Here is a 20,710-nt window from a genome sequence, read left to right as displayed (position 1 = left end):
AGAAAGAAAGGATTTTCATCCGTACTTCGGTGACTCCACGTTGTCACATAGCGAGGGTTTCACTTGTAGTCCAGTGAAAAGAAAGTCCATTGGACTATAAACGAAAGCTAACTGGCAATATAGCTAAATCGCTGTGCCATCAATCGGCGTCATCTCAAGTGAGGTGACGCCACCAGAAGTGAAGAAGAAGAAGAAGAACACATAGAGCAGATATCCATGTTGAGATTTCAATGTGTGTAAAATATTTAACGATTGTTTGGCAAAGTGATCAACAAGTAGCCATTCCCCTATAGGAGTACTTCAAGCAGCCCAGCAATCGCTTATGGGCTCTTGCGTTCGAGCTTCCAGATCACTGGACCTTCCTCGCAACAAAAATGCTTTTTTGGGTTACCATCAGAACGATCATGAGTGAGACGGCGATATATTTCAAATTAAAACAATCGCTTACATTTTCTTCTGATGAAGCCGATTATGTTATATTTCATAGTGAGCGGTTTTGAAATTACAATAATAATTATGATAAGATAATTTTGCGCCTAAAAAAATTAAAAAAAACATCGTTGATTTTGTGTGAATCTTCATATAAAATCATGTGTTGCTAATATTAGGAAATAATCAAATTAATAATTAGTAATTACATAAAGGGTGTTACGATGAAAAACTAGTCGACTTAAACGATTATTTTATCGTGAAGTTTGGTTTTCACATTTGCTCTCAATTGAGAAATGGCATCGAAGCATGAGGAACAACATACCCTAATTCAGCTCGCGTATCTCGAAGATCTTAACTAACTCACGAAATTGTTGAATGTGACCAAATAAACTATCACCAACGCAATGAAAGTGTTCAGATAACTTTGTTGACACATTTACAGAAGTCTGTAAATAGATAAACAATTTATACGGTAAATCTGAACAGTCGCCGAGTACGGTACCGTCCATATGGTGAAATTTTTTTCCAATAACCGAACTTCTAAAAATACTGACTGTCGTGAAAACTAACTGTCAAACAGTTATTAAAATTTTCAATAAGTTTCTTTTTATTAACCAAACGAAAAAAAATGTTCAAGGATTCGTCGAATGGAATGAACTACAGGTGCACAAGTTTTCGAAACATTAGAACTATTCGAAGCTTTTCGTTTACTTACAGGAAGAAAATTATTTCATATCACTATGTCCACTTGCTGCCAATACATTTCGTTCGAGAGTTATTCCTGGTGGACTTGACGGGTTATGCAATGCTCCGAAAGACGCTCGTAATTCCGGTCAACCGGGAAATGAAGACATTTTATATAGTGCACCGTAGTCACGACTGGTTCGAATTTTCTGCACTCATTACTATGAAAAATATTCAAATCCGAAAATCCTAATCGTAAATTTAAAATGTATGCTGCTTCATGAAATCCAAAAATCCATTCAAATTCAGAATTTTAACCAAAAGTAAGCAAACACAAAAAATAACCGAACCATTCATTAGATCCAATGTAAAGATATTGTTACCGGAATTTCTCAGACGTCCTTAAACACGACACTATCCAAGTTGTGTGAACGCTTTAGCTATAATTTATACTCATATTACAAAATTATAATTTTGATTTCATTGAACTTACAAATTTTTCAGTTTTTCTTCACCACTTATTCCTCTGTCGACCATATGATTAATATTATGGTTAGATTAACTATAAATTCAATATAATATTAGGTACAATGTTTTTTAGATTTATATAACAACTCAATTCAACTTACGTTACAATAATTCAATTTTAACTAGTATGTAGGTTAGTTCAGTTTTATTTTAACTAGTAATAAGTTTTATATTTCAACACCACTATCGTCTCAAATCAGGCACGCTTTTTTTTCTCTCTTTCGTTCCTATTCTTTTCCGATCTGTCACCTGTCTGTTTATCACTCCGATGACCGATGTAGACTTCACTCTTCACGATCAGTGATTTCTGCTGACGAGGGATACTCGCCGTCACATCCCCCCACCCGTGATTCATTAGTGGGTGTTCGGTCTAGCTCAGCTTCTGGCAACACATCAAGTACCGCTAGCTTTACCACAGGCCGTCGTAGCACTCCACTTGTGGTTCGCACCCACGCTTGACGAACCCTGCCATCCGAACCTGTTACTACTTTCTCTACTCTTCCTCGGGTCCACTGGTTCCTTACCGCTCCATCAACGACCAACACCAAGTCTCCTACTTCCACATCTTTGATATTCTCGAACCATTTTGATCGTCTTGATATTACTGGTAAGTATTCTTTAAGCCATCTTCTCCAGAATCCGTCGATAATGTGTTGTGCCAGTTTCCAACTGTTTCGAAGAATCATTTTAGAATCGATGAAAGATGTCGGTAGCTGTTTAACTCCGCTAGAGCATCCCAGCAGGAAGTGATTCGGTGTTAATGATTCTTCGTCAGCTGACTGCAGTGGAATATATGTCAATGGCCGTGTATTGATCATAGCTTCTGCTTCGATTATTATTGTCTCCAAAGTCTCATCATCTGGTTTACGTGGGGCTTCTAAGATTGTTCCAACCGCTACTTTCACTGAGCGTACCATTCGTTCCCAGACACCCCCCATGTGAGGGGCACTGGGTGGGTTGAAGTTCCACCGTGTCGTAGTGTTTGTAAATATTGCTGCTAATGTTTTAGAACGTTCTCGTATTTCTTTCTCCAGTTGTTTGTTAGCACCATGGAAGTTAGTTCCATTATCGCTAAATATTTCTGCAGGTGCTCCTCTTCGAGACACAAAGCGTCGAATAGCCATTACACATGAATTCGTTGAAAGACAGTGGACAACTTCCATATGAATCGCTCGGATGGTCAAGCAGGTGAACAGAGCCACCCACCGTTTTACGTTACTTCGGCCAACTTTCACTAAGACTGGACCGAAATAGTCAAGGCCTACAAACGTAAATGGCCTGATGAATGGTGTTAACCGTGCCCTGGGCAAGGGAGCCATTGGAGGCGAGTTTGGTTTAACTGCATAAATCTTACACCATGCACAGTTTCGCGAAACTCGCGCCACTAGCGAACGAAGTTTGAATATTTCGAATCTTTGTCTCATTTCGTTCACAATAGTCTCTTGGTTGGCGTGACGGAAGTGGCGATGAAACGAGTCTGTAATAAGGAAAGTAACTTTATGATGACGTGGGAGAATTGCTGGGTATTTAGCTTCGTATGGTATCCACGGTGCGGTGATTCGTCCTCGTTTACGAATGACTCCGTATTCATCCATAAATGGCCAGTGTTTGTACATTGAGCTCGATTTAGACACTGTAAGGTGATGTCCCAAAGGCGGTCCACAAGTTTTTTGTAAGATTCTAATCTCCATAGAGTAGAACTCTTGTTGGGCCTGTTTCCACAATGACCTCTCGGCTTCAACTAACTCTCGCTGAGTAAGTATACCTGTTTCTCTTGGTTTCCTTGCGCGCACGCATTTCAGATTGTTAACAAAGCGATGAATGAAAGCTTGCGTGCGTAAAAGTTTTTCCCATCGACTAAAACGATCCACATTTAGAAACGGTATATTTGGTAAGCTGTGTACGCTGCAGCTTCGTAGTTCTTCTTTCGTAGTAGTTAAAGACTCCGGCAGTGGCGGCCAGCTTGATTCAGGTAGTAATACGAATTCTGCCCCAACGAACCATCTCGTACTTGCTTTTATTTCAGGTCCTGATCCCCACTTCGTTGCGTCGTCCGCAACATTCATTTTGCTTGGAACATATCTCCATTCTCGTAGCTCTGTCATTGAAAGGATCTCGCCGACTCTAAACCCGATGTACTGGCTGTATTTGCGAGGGTCTGAACGTAACCACGCTAGCACTGTCAATGAGTCCGTCCAGAGAAATCGCTTTCCAACGCTCACGGGATGCATAGATTGTACGTTATGCAAAAGCTTCGATCCTAAAACAGCCGCCTGCAACTCAAGTCGTGGAATTGTCAACATTTTTAAAGGGGCCACCTTTGATTTCGCTGCTACCAATGCCATTGAAGGACCATTTCTGTCTTCGATTCGAAAATAAATTGCAGACGAGTATGCCGATTCACTGGCGTCAACAAATACGTGAATTTGAAGAGATGCATAGGTGTCTTGTGTGGCACCAGGAAAATAACAACGCTGTATACGGAGTGAGTTTAGAAGAGGTAGTAATTCCACCCACTTTCGCCAACGATGGAATAGTTCTTCGTTGATATAATCGTCCCAATCTGCTCCAGAGGCCCAAATGTCCTGCATCAATATTCTACCGTGTACTAAATAGAATGATATGAGTCCCAATGGGTCAAACAAACTCATTACTACTCGTAGGACTTCTCTTTTCGTCGGAATATATGTGGGATGAAGAATATACTGCAGACCAGCATTCAAGTTCAGGTTGTATGTGAATTCATCGCTTCTTGGGATCCACTTGACTCCTAGGACGGACTGAATACCTTCTTTCTCTAACTCGAGTGATTTGTAGCCATCCTCTGATTCGGCCCCCACGCGTCTAGCAATCTCTGGTTCGTTCGACATAAAGTTTCGTAATTCGAATCCACCTTTGGAGTGAATCATCTTAACTTCATTTCCCAATTGGATTGCTTCCTGAACTGCACTAAAACTGTCCAAATAATCATCCACGTAGTGGAAATTGATAATGGCTTCTGCGGCTTTGGCGTATTCTTTAGCGAACTCATTTGCGTTTTTATTCTTAACGTACTGGGCTGAGCACGGAGAGCACGATGAACCAAACGTTGCCACGTTCATTGTGAACACTTGAGGAAATTGTTCAGGATAATCTCGCCATAAAAAGCGCTGATATTGTCGATCTGATTCTCTAATTTTTATGCGATGAAACATTTCCTTTATGTCTCCTGTTAATGCGTAACGGTATAATCGGAAATTGAAAAGAACTGCTGGTAAGGATGTGGTCATATCCGGACCTTTCATCAAGGCAGAATTCAATGAAACACCATCCACTTTTGCTGCGGCATCCCAAATCATACGGATTTTAGTTGGTTTTTTTGGATTCACGACAACTCCTAAGGGTAAGTACCAAGTTTTATCGGATTTGGTTGATTTCATTTCAATTTCATTAACTAAACTAGCGTATTCTTTATCTTGATACTCCCGGATTTGTTGACGAACGCTATCGTACAGACTTTTATCCTTACTTAATCTTTTCTCTAACGAACAGAGACGCCTGTAAGCCATTCCATAACTGTTTGGGAAGGACCTCTCATCAGTTTTCCACAAAAGCCCTGTCTCATATCCTCCTGTAGATAATCGTTTTGTCGTATTCTCTAAAATGAAGTTAGCTCGTATATCCTCTTCAGACTGTGGAAAATTCAGTTGATTTGTAGTCATCGCATTATCCATCGCAAAAAAATCCCGAACTAGTTCATTAAGCTCGGAATCTCGATCGATCCAGCCACCAGTGTGAAACCCACACATGGACTGCAACGCCTTACCACGAGAACAGCCATATACACTCCATCCTAAGCGACATTTCGTCGCTACTGGTTCACCCCATCCTCCTTCACGAACTTTCAGTGGTACGATGAGTTTCAAATTGTCAAGTCCAATTAAAAGTTTTGGAGCCGTTTCAATGTAATCGTTTAATGGAAGTCCACGAAGATGTGGATATTTATCTGCTAATTCTCGATAGCACATAGATTGACGAGGAAGCATCAGATTTTCAACCGTTCGAGCTCCGGACAACTTAAAGCGCCTCGAGGATCCAGAGATCTCTACACAAACGCTCTTTGAACTAGACTCGTTTCTTTTTACGTTGCCCGTCCACTGTAGGCTTAACGGTTCGATGGGTCCATCAATAGAAAGTTGATTTGCTATTTCAGCTTCTAAGAGCGTTAATTGCGAACCTTCATCGACGAAAGCAAATATATCGAGTTTTTTGGTTTTTCCGTAAAGAGTTACAGGAAGAATTCTCAATAATGGACCGTTGTCAATTTTAAACCTGTCAACATGGCTCGTAGAAATCACGGACCGAGCTGTATCAAAATGCAGGAGAGCATGGTGGCGTAAACGGCATCCATCGATTCCGCAGCCTTTCCATGTTTTGCAGGGCCACTTGCCATGGTAATTGAGACACATTCTGCATAACGACTTCTGTTGTACGGCCATCACACGGTCTTCGATCGTCATCGATTTGAATTCTGTGCAGTCAACGATTCTGTGCTCAAATTTACAAACCGGACATGCTTTACGATGCATCCGCTCTGTAGTATTCTCTTCAAATTTAAGAGAATTTTCGAGTGTACGCGACTCGGTGTGCGTTTGTAGATATGCTCGATCTTTCTGTTTAGCTTTACTGAATTTTTCTGTAGATATATCATCTACTACTTCATACGCAAGCTCAACTATGGTGCTCATAAATGTGCCAAACGCACTCAAATCTACTACTTGTATCGAACTTTTAAACGCTGACCATTGTAATCTATACTCAACTGGTAACTTTGAAACAAGATCGTGCAAGAGGGACGGATTATTCAAATGGGCGTGCAGTTTTGCGTTTTTCAAATGCTCAACTAGATTATCAACTGCATTCCCAAATTCTATTATGCTTTCCATATCATTCGTTTTGGGCGATGCGAGTGTGCGTATTTTTTCAGTTAGTGTTCGTATAAGAGTCTCTGGACGACCATAACGCATTTGTAATGTTTTGATCACATGAGGTACACTTGCAGGCGAAAGCAGTCTACTTCTAACCGTTTCCAAAGCATGACCTTTTAAACATCGCTGCAAGCGAATAAGATTCTCATCTAGCGAGAACCCACACGTGGCCGTAGAGCGTTCAAAATTGCTTATCCATATAGGCCACTCTTCTGGGTCACCATTGAATACAGGCAATTCTTTGCCCATAACTTGCCGAGCGGCAATTTGACGATTGCTTGGACCGAACTCTCCGCTCATTTCAATTCGGCTCATGATATCTTCCTCACAATGGGATGAATTATGCATATTAGAAATTCGAGGGGCTCGTGGAACGGAAAAGAGATTGGGGTAAACAGAGTTCATTCTAATTTTATTGTTTTTTGCGAGTAAAGGATTAGTAGCATCGTTCGACTTTGGTAGATCACAATTTTGTATAACAGATATTTCATTATCGTTCGATACTGATGTACCAGCTACTCGTTCATCGGGTTTCAGATTGTTTTTGTTGGTGGTTTTAGTGGGTGCTAACGTGGATTTAAATAGTCCCTCAGTCTGCTGCCCATTGTTTTTCAGCCATTCTGTAACCTTTTCTGCTGAATCTGGTTCACTAGGGGCTACGCTGGTTCGGCTGTTACTACCATGATGTGATAGCTGTCGTACTACTTTCGCCTTCTCTTCCATGGATTGTTTCCGAATGGCCATTTGTTGTATCCGAAATTGTCGCTCCTCTGCTAACTTCCGTTCCGCAAATGCTTTGTCTTCGGCAATTTTTTTTCGTTCTATCGCCAACTCCCGATCTCGCATCTCCTTTTCTTGAGCCAGCTGTCGATCGCGTAGCTCTTTTTCAGAAACAAGTTCAAGCTCCTGAATCTGTTTTTGCTCCTCAATAATTTGCAACTCGAGTTCTAAGCGAGCTCGGGCACTAGATGTTATGCTAGCTTTTTCGTCCACTAGCACTTTTTTTGACCTACGTGAACTTGTTTTACTTGCTGCGATTGATTTTTTGTCTGTCCCGCTGGGCACCATTAATTGCTTCTTGATTGCACCAGTATTTTTCGCCTGATCGGATTTGTTTTTTGGTGCACAGGATACACATTGCCAGTCGCGGTCTTTAACACTTGTGTCAACATTAGCGCAAGTGTAATGAAACCAAGAATGACAGGCATCGCAAGCCACCATATCTTCGGCTATGTCTGGTCGCTTACATAGTCTACAATTGTGTTCCGATGTTGGGTTAGCTTCATCTGTATATTCCATGTCGATTGAGGTTATGATGAAAAATTTCTAAAGAATGTTACCGGAATTTCTCAGACGTCCTTAAACACGACACTATCCAAGTTGTGTGAACGCTTTAGCTATAATTTATACTCATATTACAAAATTATAATTTTGATTTCATTGAACTTACAAATTTTTCAGTTTTTCTTCACCACTTATTCCTCTGTCGACCATATGATTAATATTATGGTTAGATTAACTATAAATTCAATATAATATTAGGTACAATGTTTTTTAGATTTATATAACAACTCAATTCAACTTACGTTACAATAATTCAATTTTAACTAGTATGTAGGTTAGTTCAGTTTTATTTTAACTAGTAATAAGTTTTATATTTCAACACCACTATCGTCTCAAATCAGGCACGCTTTTTTTTCTCTCTTTCGTTCCTATTCTTTTCCGATCTGTCACCTGTCTGTTTATCACTCCGATGACCGATGTAGACTTCACTCTTCACGATCAGTGATTTCTGCTGACGAGGGATACTCGCCGTCACAGATATCAAACAATTGAAATGAACTGTAATAAGAATTCTGCATGAACTGCGCATATAGAAAGGCTATACAATAATTGTGAGCATTTTTGTGGTGTACCATTCGAATCGGTTGGTCGAAGATCGACACGATCTTCTACAACCCAGCTTTGAGATGATGAAGAAAACATACATCGGACCGAAAACCGAAGTTAAGCGGATCGGACTGGCTATGGATGCGTCGACAACAAAATACAGGAGAAAGTGGCTCTGTAGAATACGCTTCCACCCCGAATATTGATAAACGGTGACGATATCGAGGTGATTGACAAGTTCGTGTATTTGGACTCACTCCGCCAACAATGATACCAGCATAAAGGAACAGAAACGTAATTTAGCCAAACATCGTGCATTCTTTGGAGACAGAAAACCCCCTTTTAATATCATGTTTTACGGAAACGATTCCCAGATGTTCAAGTCATGTCATCCGATATCAAATGAGAGCTCGGTCATTATCTGGTTATCTTTATTTTATATATTACCGATGCTACCATCATTATTCTAGAAGACAGTTTTCTAGAATTCCTAGTTTTATACGTTATCAAACCATATCAATTTTTGAAAGACCTGTGTATGGCAAAGGTTTCTTTAGAAAATGAAACAGAGAAAGAGGAAAAGCCGAAAAAGCATACAGAGAGAAAGATTAGAAAGAAAATAGGCATCCTTGTAAGCCACTGTTCGCAAAATGTAAGCACTCAAGCATTAGATCAATTACATAGAGTGAGAATTAAATGGCATTGAAAGTGGAAAAATATTTTGCTAAATCAAAAGCTAAGGAAAATACAGAATGCTCTGCTCTAACCTGTTTCGCCATGATATTGTGAAATACTCAGGATTTCGTTCTCCGACAGTTCTTCTTGTTGTTGAAGCTGCTGTTGCTGTAGATGAACACCGAGTGAAAGGTTCAGTCGTGCATTCTGGTTACCTGTGTCTCCCCCAATGCCACCTCCTCCTGCGCTCATCGGTGGAGGTCTCAGGCGAGAAGGGTCCAGTAATGATTGCATCTTACTTTGTTTTTTCACAGGAGTTCGACTGGGCGATGATTTACGACTATTCGTGAATGATTTCAACATTTTGGCTCTACAATTTAGATTTAAATTGAAATCAGCTAATACATGGAATACGTCACTTACGCGTCACTAATTTTCTTTAGCAGTCTTTGATAAGCTTGGTACTCCTCTTCGCCAAACTCATTTGGATCATGTCTTGCATGTTCGTACCTAACAGATATGAAAATAAGTTAGTTGAAATTGTACGTCTATCAACATAAACGTACATATCACAAAACTGATGAATTAATCTCTGTCCTGCACCGTTCAGCGGAGCTGCTAACGTTGTCAACAAAAATGCTCTCAAGCTATCTTGTGGATGTCTGGTAGAACCGTCTTGTTTTGTGATTTCTTTCTCTTCGCAATTTTTTTAAAGGAAACGTAATTAGAATAGTAAGTTTCATCTAAAGTGATTTTTCGACATACCGAGTTCTTTGACATCGTCCATGGCTTTCATTCGGTAATAGTAAGGAGGCAAAACCGAATCTGGTTGAAGTATATACTTTTCCCCATCTTTTTTGTCATCCCACAATAACTTTGGCTCGAAGTATATTTTATTTATACAATCAATGCGTCTCTCAATTTCTTTTTTAATGGACTATAAAAAAAGTTTTGTAACAAATAGAACGAACCTTAGTTTTTTCTGAATATTTTTGGCGTACCTTTTTTGCATCATGTCCAACAGCTACGTGAGGACCCCGTCGCTGTCGAAGAGTAAATCGAACGATTTGCCGTTTTGCAATGATAAAACAAATTGTGACTGCTAGAACTCCACCCCCGATGATTATAACAATCATCACACCGGATAGTTCTTCCATCTTGCCAGATGTGATAGGAGGGTCTTTGGTAATCTTTTCAAACATCAATCTATTATAACAAATTTCAATCCATTAAACTAAACACTAGCTCGTTCTAGTAGATTTTCAAGCCAAAAATCGATAAGTATATACTACAATGTTTACATTTTAACACCATTGCGAATGGACAAAAGCAGATTGACATTAAATTATTTACACTGTAGGCGTATAGCAGGGATGCCAGGTCATTTTTTATTAAATCTGTGATCAATCCAAAAACCTGTCTGTGAAAATCTGTGCTCGTTTCCCGTATCATAATAGCAGATCAAAATCAATTTTGTGAGCAAAAAAAACAGGCATCACTACCAACACGCTATGTACCTTTTTCCTCGTACGCTCTGTGTGCTAAGCTGTGCTCGATTTCAAAAATCTGTGATTTTTCCCAGAATCTGTGAAAATCTGTGATCATTTTCACAAATCTTCGAAAATCTCATTTTCAAAATCTGTGCAGAAAATTGAAAATCTGTGAAACACAGATTAATCTGTGAACCTGGCATTCCTGCGTATAGGTGAGAACAGAATTGTGTTACATGAACATAACGAATTACTCAGTATTAAGAAAGCATTATAATGAAACATGCATATCTCGGTTGATTTTTTATTAGGGCGTATAAGCAAGTGACAGTTTCTCTTTGTTTACTTTTTCTTCTAATAATTACCAAGCGGTTTCCACGTTTATCACTCAACTCTTTGCATGAAATGATACCCGAAACTTTCGACTTTCAAACAGAATAGTGATATCTAAGAAAATCTTTTTAATCACATCACAATAATCGAAAGAGAGAGTGATTAAAGAGAAACTGTCACTTGCTTTTACGCCCTTTTGAAAAATTAATCGAGATATATCAAATAAACATTTATTATACTTACTATATCATCAATAACAGAATCGTTAGTGTGCGAGGACGACTTTGTTATTTTATCAGTCAAAATACAAGGAAAAAGTAATATCATCTTGAAAACTAATATGAAAGTCAATTACACTACTATGTTTCAGGCAATAAGAATAATGTCGTTTTGAGTCGCATGAGAAAATTTAAGCTGACACATGGTAGTTACATCAAACAACATTTTCAGTTCTGGTTTCACAATGAGCTAAAATGTGTTGTTCATCATGTTCATATGATTCTACTGGTGACGGAATTTATGAAGTATCATTTATAAGACCGTAACGATTTGCATATGTAATCAAATGTGGGATATAAATTTGAGTCAGAGATGGCATTTCACCAGAGTGATACACGCTAGAGTCAGATTTTTGCCACACCGAGGATGAAAAAAACGAAGCACCGCACAAAGAGGAAAGCGCACTTTTTCTCAGTGTTGAATAGACAGCATTTGTGCTTGTGGTTAAAGCAGCTGGCGCGAGTGAAACACATTCTCTTCGCATGAATCGCTCACACGCGCTCTCGTCTAAATACACCCAAGTGACCACTGGCGCGTGATGGTGAGCGAACACTTCTGTGAACTTCAATTAATAGAGAGTAGATCTGGCCTTGCTATTAAAAATTTGCAAGGAAAACCGAAAATTTTACGATAAATTGTTTCATTTTGCTGATTTTGCGTGTCCACGCTTCATCTACGAAAACCATACAGCAGAGTGCTCACCGGCGTGTACACCTCTGTGAAAGTATCTGCATCCACCTCAGAGAATTTATTAGCTAATGCTCTAGCACTTTGGTGCGATTCAGTGGAAGAGGTAAAAGGAAATAAACAAACGCACTCATGATGCGTGCACACTTTACACAACAGTGGTGTATAAATGTGAAAGAGAAGAGCTCTCGTTGAAGTTGTCAGTGCGAGGGGAGAAATTTTGCTTGCTCTTCGTCACACAGAGGAGATAGACATCTCTGGTTTGAGTTACAGGTTTTTGCAACCTGCACGGGCCTTGCCGGCAGTGTTGGGCCTAGAAGTAGCTGCCGGGCTGGCGGACTTACAAAAAATCTGCTAGGCCGCTGTACGACCGACGACTTTTAAAGATTCATATCGTTTCAACGAGATACGCGTAAAAATGGAAAAAGCACTTGTAGATTACGAGGATGAATTTGAGCTTGTTTACAATAACCTAAACCAATAAATTTTAATCTCAAAATGATTTGTAAACCAAGGAAACGAACATGTGGTCTAGACTTAGACGGAGACGTCGGTTGTATATTTATCGACTAGACCGCCTTCATGTTGAAATTGGGGCAATAAAAAAAGGACCAAATCTTATCCTCAATGCAGGATAAACAGAATTCAATGTTTATTCCTTTACGGCATAGATTCGTTATGTTTCTATTCGCCTATGCGTAAGCTATATTCACCACTTAGATCCTTGATCGAGTGGTGAGAAGAGAATCGCTCTCTATTTCCACTCTTCGCTTAATTTTGGATTCTCCTTTTGCTTTGGTAAATTTTGAGTAAATCTCACGCACACATCTATTTTGTTATTCGGAAAACTCTCAAATGAGAGGAAAATGTATAGATTAAAGAACTAACATAGACATAAGAAAAAATGTAAACTAATCAAAAATTTGTAAATAAATCAGTTGTATTTTAGACACCAAATTGGACGGATAGTCCAGCAGTTTTTTATTTCTTGAAAGAAATAATTTTTTCATGGTGTCCTCCAGAGAGGAACAACTCAACAGTAATAGATTCTCACAAAATTGATGAGAATCTTAAAAGAATAGCTATCCAAGCTATCAAGTTTTTAATCCGACGGACGGTCGGCAATCTAAAATTTCCAACGGATAGTTGGAAAATTACCGGCTAAATAAGGCTGGTGCAAACCAAACCGGCAACGGAGCTGGTGAACCGACGGACTGTCAGAAGTTTTTAATCCGACGGACGGTCGGCAATCTAAAATTTCCAACGGATAGTTGGAAAATTACCGGCTAAATAAGGCTGGTGCAAACCAAACCGGCAACGGAGCTGGTGAACCGACGGACTGTCAGAAGTTTTTAATCCGACGGACGGTCGGCAATCTATAATCTCCAACGGATAGTTGGAAAATTACCGGCTCAACAAGGCTGGTGAACAACCGGCGCAGACGCTGGTGATCGAATCCGACGGACTGTCGGCAACCTAAACTCTCCAACGGACAGTTGGAAAATTACCGGCTCAACAAGGCTGGTGAACAACCGGCGCAGACGCTGGTGATCGAATCCGACGGACTGTCGGCAACCTAAACTCTCCAACGGACAGTTGGAAAATTACCGGCTCAACAAGGCTGGTGAACAACCGGCACAGACGCTGGTGATCGAATCCGACGGACTGTCGGCAACCTAAACTATCCAACGGACAGTTGGAAAATTACCGGCTCAACACGGCTGGTAAACAACCGGCACAGACGCTGGTGATCGAATCCGACGGACTGTCGGCAACCTAAACTCTCCAACGGACAGTTGGAAAATTACCGGCTCAACAAGGCTGGTGATCAACCGGCACAGACGCTGGTGATTGAATCCGACGGACTGTCGGCAACCTAAACTCTCCAACGGACAGTTGGAAAATTACCGGCTCAACAAGGCTGGTGCAAACCCAACCGGCAGCGGAGCGGAAATTTTAAGGCAAGTAAATGGATACTTTTTTATATAAGAAAAACGAAAATGGTCACTGTCCACTTTGCGACAAACCAGATAATGATGATGCAATGGTGTGTTGTGATGAGTGCGATCGTTGGTTACACCAACGATGCGTAAAACTCGAGAATTTACCAAAAAAAGTACGGGTGTGTAATGTCAGAGACATAACTGGATGTCGTGAATACGAATAAAACTGACACGATTTTCTTACACTTTCGAATTTGAATTGATAGTTGATCGATTGTGTGAATTGCGAAACTTTCCTCCTTTTCACTACTAAAATTTTCAACGAGTTTTGACGTCGATTATCTCATTTCGAATTTGCATATTTCATTGAAAGGAACTATCAAGATGCTGTACAGGATTCATTTCTGACTTTTAGAAGAACCAAATTGTGGAGTTCTCTACAATATTTAGCACAGTCGGAACATTTATCTCGAACGATTTTCGCACAGCGAAAAGAGCACGAACCAAATCAAATTATTTTGGATTTTCACTAAACTGATGATTTCTACCTTCGAATTTCAAAGAAGTAATCTTAATAGTTGTTTAGATAACATTTAGAGCTATTAGAACGACTGATTTTATATAATGTTGTCCACTTTTCGTTTTTTGTTTTCTTTCTCTCCAATGCAAAGCACCAGCAGCTGATGCAATCGTTCTTGCTTGAATTGAAACTAGCTTTTCGTACAAACCGACACATCCGCTCGCAGTGCCAAATGATGCGAAACTGGTTTAATGCGTCTTCTCGTCTTGACGACCGGAAGGCAAATGAGAGCTACGACCTGAGCGTTTAAGATTTTTAACGCACTCTCCGTCGCTGCAGGTTGATTAAATCTTTCCCACGACGTCTGCTTGCATCCAACGCACAAGAAGAAATGATCGAATTTCGACCACGGTTCCCCTTTTATACACAGTCAGTTGAATATATGTGCCTGACTACCTCAAAATCGTCGTCCTTGCGCGAAAAAGCCAAGCAAAAGTAAAAGGTTTTCCGCGTTGTTTTCAAAGTTTGAGAAAACTTAAAATTTGAGTTGTTTGTGGTTATCTCACACTGTTCAAAATATTATTCTAAATTCCTGATCATGTTTTTGATGAAATTGTGAAAGAATTATGTTGCTGCCTTTAATACAAGTCGAGATATTCACGATTAAGTTCTGCCCATTCTTTCATATGACTAATTTTGAAAAGGCACCCCATAGTAAAGTAAGTCGTATTCACGACAAAACGAGACTATTGGAGTTGTCCAAAATGTTCTCATTTGTATAAAAAATTGAAAGCCCTAGAGTTGGAAGGCTCCAAGGGAATGGTAGAAGCGCAAAGAGAAGCAATTTGCACTTCTACCAATGAAATGATAACGGCCCAGAAAGAGGTCATTAAATTTACAACGAATGAAATGTTCAAAGCACAACGAAATGCAATTTCGGAGATGCTTAGTTCATTTAAAAATGAATTCATTCTACCGGGTCCATCTGGTGTGAGTGATTCAAACAGAGGAGTGGATTCCTCTGAAAAATTAATAAAAATCATAGCGAGACAATCTATGATGGAACTACCATACTTTGATGGGTCATATAAAGTATGGCCTAAATTTAAAACCACCTTTGAAGAAACTACAAAGGCAGGTGAGTTTTCGGATCTAGAAAATCTTTCTAGACTCCAAAAACATTTAAAAGGGGATGCCCTAAAATTAGTTGATCCTTTGTTGTTAGATCAACGAAACGTTCCAAAAATAATGGAAGTTTTAAAACAACAATTTGGTAGTGTTCGCCAAATTTATTAAGGGTTACTGAAAGACGTGCTTACAATTAAAAGTCCGACTTTCGACATCCCCAAAACAATGATCGAATTTATTACAGCAGTCGAAAACCTAGTAATAAATATTAAAGCTTTAAATCAAATTGATTATCTTAAGGATCAAAGATTGATCAAAGATTTATCAGCCAAACTTCCTACCAATCTTCATCAACAATGGTTGAAGCATGAAATTGATAGGGAGGAAGATGATTCTGTCTATAGTCCACCCAGCTTAGAAATATTCTGTAATTGGCTGATTCCACATAAAAGGCTTGCGACGATGTTGCAATCTGAAAAAAGAGAAAAAACAATAAACCCCAAAACTAAAGAACGTGTATTCGCTCAATTAGATGGTAAATTTAACAACAAACAAAAAAGATATAAATGTTTTACTTGTGATCTAAATCACAAAACTACGGAATGTTCGGTCTTTAAGAAGATGAGCGTTAAAGATCGAAAGGAAATTTTATCAAAAAATAAAATTTGTTTCGGTTGCTGCAATTTTTCCAATCACTTTAAGAAAGATTGTAAATTTACTCGGCAATGCAATATCGGAAATTGTAAACAGAATCATCACCCCGCATTGCATGAAAATTTTAAACAAGTTTCGAACAGGGATAATAATGCTCCAGATATCAATAATCAGATTAATCATCATAATAAAATAGATAATGGAGTTTATTATCAAATAATTCCAGTTACGTTAAGTAACGGAAAATCAAGAACTAAAATTCTTGCATTTTTTGATTTGGGATCATCTATAAGTTTACTATTGAATGAAGTCAAAAACGATATTAATTTGGCGGGTAAAAAAAAGGCCATTGTCCCTTACTTGGACAAATGGTGAAATACAAGAGGATGAAGAAAGTGAAGAGGTCTCGGTGCGTATAACCGGATCTAGCAATCGATCCTACATGTTAAGAAATGTACGGACAATAGAGAAGATGTGTTTACCGTCTCAATCGATTAATATTGCAGACTTAAAGAAACGGTATCCTTATTTATCCGACTTGGAGTTGGAAGGATATAAAGATGGCAAACCAAAATTACTAATTGGTTTACCTCATGCCTACATGATTCAGAGTTTTGAATCTAAATCTGGCAGATTTAACGAACCTATTGCCAACAAAACAAGACTAGGGTGGGTATTGTATGGAAGAAAAACAGGCGAACCAAGTAATACCCATACCGTAGCCATGCATCAAGAATTGAATAAAGAGGAAACCTCTATAGCGAAAATGATGCATAATTATTTTTCTATTGAAGATATGGGGGTAAAATTTACAAATAAACCTCTTGTATCGAAACATGAAGAAAGAGCACTAAGTATTATGGAAAATACTTTAAGATATGAAAATGGCCAGTATGAGATTGGGCTTTTATGGAAGGAAGATGAAGTAGAATTTCCAGAAAATTATAACGCTGCAGTAAGCAGACTAAAAATACAAGAAAGAAAAATGAAAAATAATCCTTCGATGCGAGTTTGGTACACAAACAAGTTTAGGGAATATGAATCAAAGGGTTATATTCAAAGGTTAACTCCGGCAGAAATAAGAAATGATTCTAAGAGGATAAATTACATACCTCACTTTTCTGTAATAAATGCAAATAAACAACCTCCAAAACTCAGATTGGTGTTTGATGCTGCGGCCAAGGTAAATGACATCTCTCTAAATTCAAAACTCCTTTCAGGTCCAGATATGAATGCGAGTCTAATCGGAGTTTTGATTCGGTTTAGAGAAAACGAATTCGCGATATCGGGTGACATTCAGGAAATGTTTCACCAAGTAAAAGTAAGAAAGGAAGACCAAAGGTCACAAAGACTTGTTTTCCGGGAATCCGAGAATCAGGATATTGATATATATGAAATGAAGGTTATGACTTTTGGGGCAACATGTTCTCCTGCATGTGCTCAATTTGTAAAAAATAAAAATGCTGTAAAATTTGAGCAACAGCACCCAATTGCCGTCAAAGCTATCATCGAAAATCATTACGTAGATGATTACTTAGACAGTTTTTCTTCTATGGTTGAAGCGAAGGATGTTATTTCAAATGTAATAAAAATACACTCTAACGCTCATTTTAATAGCCTCTATTCCAAACACACACGTTTCACCGGCAAAGGAAATTTCACTGGGAGATGATAATCAACTTTATGAAAAAGTACTTGGAGTGTTTTGGGATACTGAGATGGATACTATTAATTATAAAACTAAGATAGAAGAATTACCAGTACAGCCAACCAAAAGAGAGGTACTATCCATCACGATGAGCGTGTACGATCCATTGGGTCTGATATCAAATGTTACTATAGAAGGAAGAATATTGATGCAGGAATTATGGAAACAAGGAATTGATTGGGATGAAAAAATTCCCGAACAATTATGTAAAAAATGGCTTGACTGGAAAACACGCCTAGAAGCACTAAAGGATGTTAAGTTCCCTAGATGCTATTCCAAGGCAAAACACGTCAAGGCTCGTGAGATACATGTATTCACGGATGCGTCAGATAAAGCATATGCATCTGTGGTTTATTTAAGAACAACGTGTGAGGACTTCATAGATGTATGCCTGATTGCAGCAAAGGCAAGAGTCGCACCTACAAAAATGATCTCGATTCCACGCCTGGAGCTACAAGCTGCTGTTCTCGGTACGAGATTGGCACAAACGATAATTAAAGAGTTAAGACTTCCTATAGACAATGTGACTTATTGGACGGACTCTACAACGGTACTGGCTTGGATTCAATCCGAAGCCAGAATATACAAACAGTTTGTAGGGCTAAGAATTAGCGAAATATTAGACAGTACAACCGTGTCCCAGTGGCGATGGGTTGATACAAAAAATAACCCGGCTGATGAAGCAACTAAATTCATAAGGTTCAATTCTAAATGGAAGGATGGACCGATATATCTGAAAAGCGATGAATTATCTTGGCCTAAATCGAATATAAGATTAACTACCACCGAAGAACTGAAACCTATACAAACATTACAAAGGGTTGAAATACCTAAATTTAGGAACATCAACATCGACTGGTGTTCAGACTGGAAAAGATTGAAAAGGTCAATTTGTTTAGCATTGAATTATTTAGATCGGCTCTATTCAAAAATAAAGGTTGAGCCACACACAAATTGTTTATCAAAGAAGAAATTTGATGAAGCAGAAATACTTCTTATAAGAAAGGCACAATGGGAGTCGTTTCCATCAGAAATGTCTAAATTGTATCTAAATCTTCAAATAAGTGAAAAAAGCTCACTTAAAAATCTAACGCCATTTATGGATGATAATGGCATTATGCGATGTAAAGGACGTATAGGAAATGCGGAAGCATGTTCATATACGGCAAAGCACCCCGCAATATTACCGAAAAAACATCACGTTACGAATCTGATTCTTAAATTCTATCATGAAAAGTTCTTTCACCTAAAGATGGATGCCGCCATTGCTTCGGTACGACAAAAATTTTGGGTAATAGACGTTAGAGCCTCCATGAAGCGGATAAAAAAGTCATGTCAGCTATGTAAGAATCTATCTGCTCAGCCCCAACCTCCTATGATGGCTGCTTTACCCAGCTACAGAATGATACCTAATTTGAAACCATTTACTTATACTGGTGTGGACTATTTTGGTCCACTTCATGTATCCATTGGTAGAAGACAAGAAAAACGCTGGGGAGTGTTATTTACTTGTCTGAACACACGTGCTGTGTATTTGGATTTGGCAAACTCACTTAGTACCGATGAATTTATGATATGTCTCAAAAATATGCAATGTAGAAGAGGCAAAATAACCTATATGTTTAGTGATAACGGAACGAATTTTATTGGGGCGAACAATGATCTTAAAAGAATAAAACAAAGATTAGCAGGCGATGGAATTGAATGGCACTTCAATCCTCCATCCGCACCTCATTTCGGAGGAGTATGGGAAAGGATGGTAAAGGAGGTGAAAAGTATATTGAAATTTGTTCAACATACTCTACCTGAAAATGTGCTCAGAGGGTTATTTGCTGAAATTGAATTTATTATAAACAGTCGTCCATTAACTCACATACCGTTAGAAACGGAAGATGACGAAGTGTTAACTCCACATCACTTTTTGATAGGATGCGCTGGAGATGCGGAGCCTGCTATAAATGATATTTCAAATTCAGAAGGTCTCCGACAACATTGGAAAAGGTCGACACAATTAGCTAAACTGTACTGGGATCGCTGGTTGAAGGAATATGTGCCCTCTTTGACTAAGAGACAAAAATGGTTAAATTCCGTGACGCCGATTAAAGTAGGCGACTTAGTTATTTTCCCGAATGAGGAAAAAAGAGGAAAATGGATCAAAGGCCTGGTTCTCGCTGTCAGGCCAGGCAAAGATGGAATTATAAGATCTGTAAAGATTAAAACAGAGAAAGGTGATTTAATAAGACCAGTTATTAAATTAACCGTTTTAGACGTTAAAAGGACCAGTAGTGCGGATGAACAAGAGTCATCCGCCAAAACTCAAATTAGCGAGTCCTCAAATACAGTGAATTACATTAATCAGGATGTCAAACCCAAACGTATTATATACGATGAAAATAAATTAAAAACATAATTCAAAGAAACCAACTTTAGAAATACAAAGCAGTACAGGGTTTACTTCATTGAATAACTTATGTTTGAATATACTATTATTATTACTGCTCATTTGCCAAGCATTTGGAGCAGTTTCGAATGGGTTCATTGCATACGATTGCACCAACGCTGAAGTAAACTTAACATCTTATTCGCTATTAGATGTAGCCTCATGTCTACCAACTAGCAAAAATTTATCAACACAGGAAGTTCCAATTCAAGTCCTTCAAAGAAATTCGAAAGGCACAACGCAAGTATTTCAGTGTAAGGTCATAATTAAAAGATCAATTCGACATTGTGGCATGCACTCGCATACCTCTGATTATGAACACGGGTATGCCTATATAGTAAAGGAATTTACT

General features: G+C 38.8%; 2 protein-coding genes across 3 annotated transcripts; both read right to left on the bottom strand.

The window, feature by feature from the left end:
- Window positions 1–1,306: 1,306 nt before the first annotated feature.
- Window positions 1,307–8,425, bottom strand: LOC131428686 (uncharacterized). Its single transcript, XM_058592734.1, has 3 exons — window positions 8,062–8,425; window positions 1,746–8,008; window positions 1,307–1,678 (listed from the first exon to the last, which is right to left on the bottom strand). Exon 2 carries the CDS (start codon window positions 7,908–7,910, stop codon window positions 1,929–1,931), a length of 5,982 nt encoding a protein of 1,993 aa, XP_058448717.1. The 5' UTR covers window positions 7,911–8,008; window positions 8,062–8,425; the 3' UTR covers window positions 1,307–1,678; window positions 1,746–1,928.
- Window positions 8,426–8,915: 490 nt separating this feature from the next.
- Window positions 8,916–10,519, bottom strand: LOC131431790 (protein C1orf43 homolog). Of its 2 annotated transcripts, none has more exons than XM_058597677.1 (6): window positions 10,178–10,519; window positions 9,942–10,113; window positions 9,743–9,872; window positions 9,600–9,686; window positions 9,269–9,546; window positions 8,916–9,052 (listed from the first exon to the last, which is right to left on the bottom strand). In XM_058597677.1, the coding sequence occupies exons 1-6, from the start codon at window positions 10,376–10,378 to the stop codon at window positions 9,018–9,020; spliced, it is 903 nt and encodes a 300-aa protein (XP_058453660.1). In that variant the 5' UTR covers window positions 10,379–10,519; the 3' UTR covers window positions 8,916–9,017. The 2 variants fall into 2 exon arrangements, with proteins under 2 accessions (XP_058453660.1, XP_058453661.1); XM_058597678.1 differs by having other exon boundaries at window positions 8,916–9,033.
- Between the last annotated feature and the right edge of the window lie 10,191 nt (window positions 10,520–20,710).

The sequence above is a fragment of the Malaya genurostris genome, chromosome 2 (genome assembly GCF_030247185.1).
Source record: "Malaya genurostris strain Urasoe2022 chromosome 2, Malgen_1.1, whole genome shotgun sequence".
In the NCBI taxonomy this organism is placed as follows: domain Eukaryota; kingdom Metazoa; phylum Arthropoda; class Insecta; order Diptera; family Culicidae; genus Malaya; species Malaya genurostris.
This window is presented reverse-complemented; position numbering and strand designations above follow the sequence as displayed.

Excerpts from the sequence above, each read along its gene's own strand:
- LOC131431790 (XM_058597677.1), bottom strand. The coding sequence starts at position 10,378 with ATGTTTGAAAAGATTACCAAAGACCCTCCTATCACATCTGGCAAGATG. Across the intron at positions 9,547-9,599 it reads CTAAAGAAAATTAGTGACGC|AGCCAAAATGTTGAAATCAT; the intron begins GTAAGTGACGTA and ends TCTAAATTGTAG. Across the intron at positions 9,053-9,268 it reads ACAATATCATGGCGAAACAG|AAACCTTTGCCATACACAGG; the intron begins GTTAGAGCAGAG and ends CATTTTCTAAAG.
- LOC131428686 (XM_058592734.1), bottom strand. The coding sequence starts at position 7,910 with ATGGAATATACAGATGAAGCTAACCCAACATCGGAACACAATTGTAGA.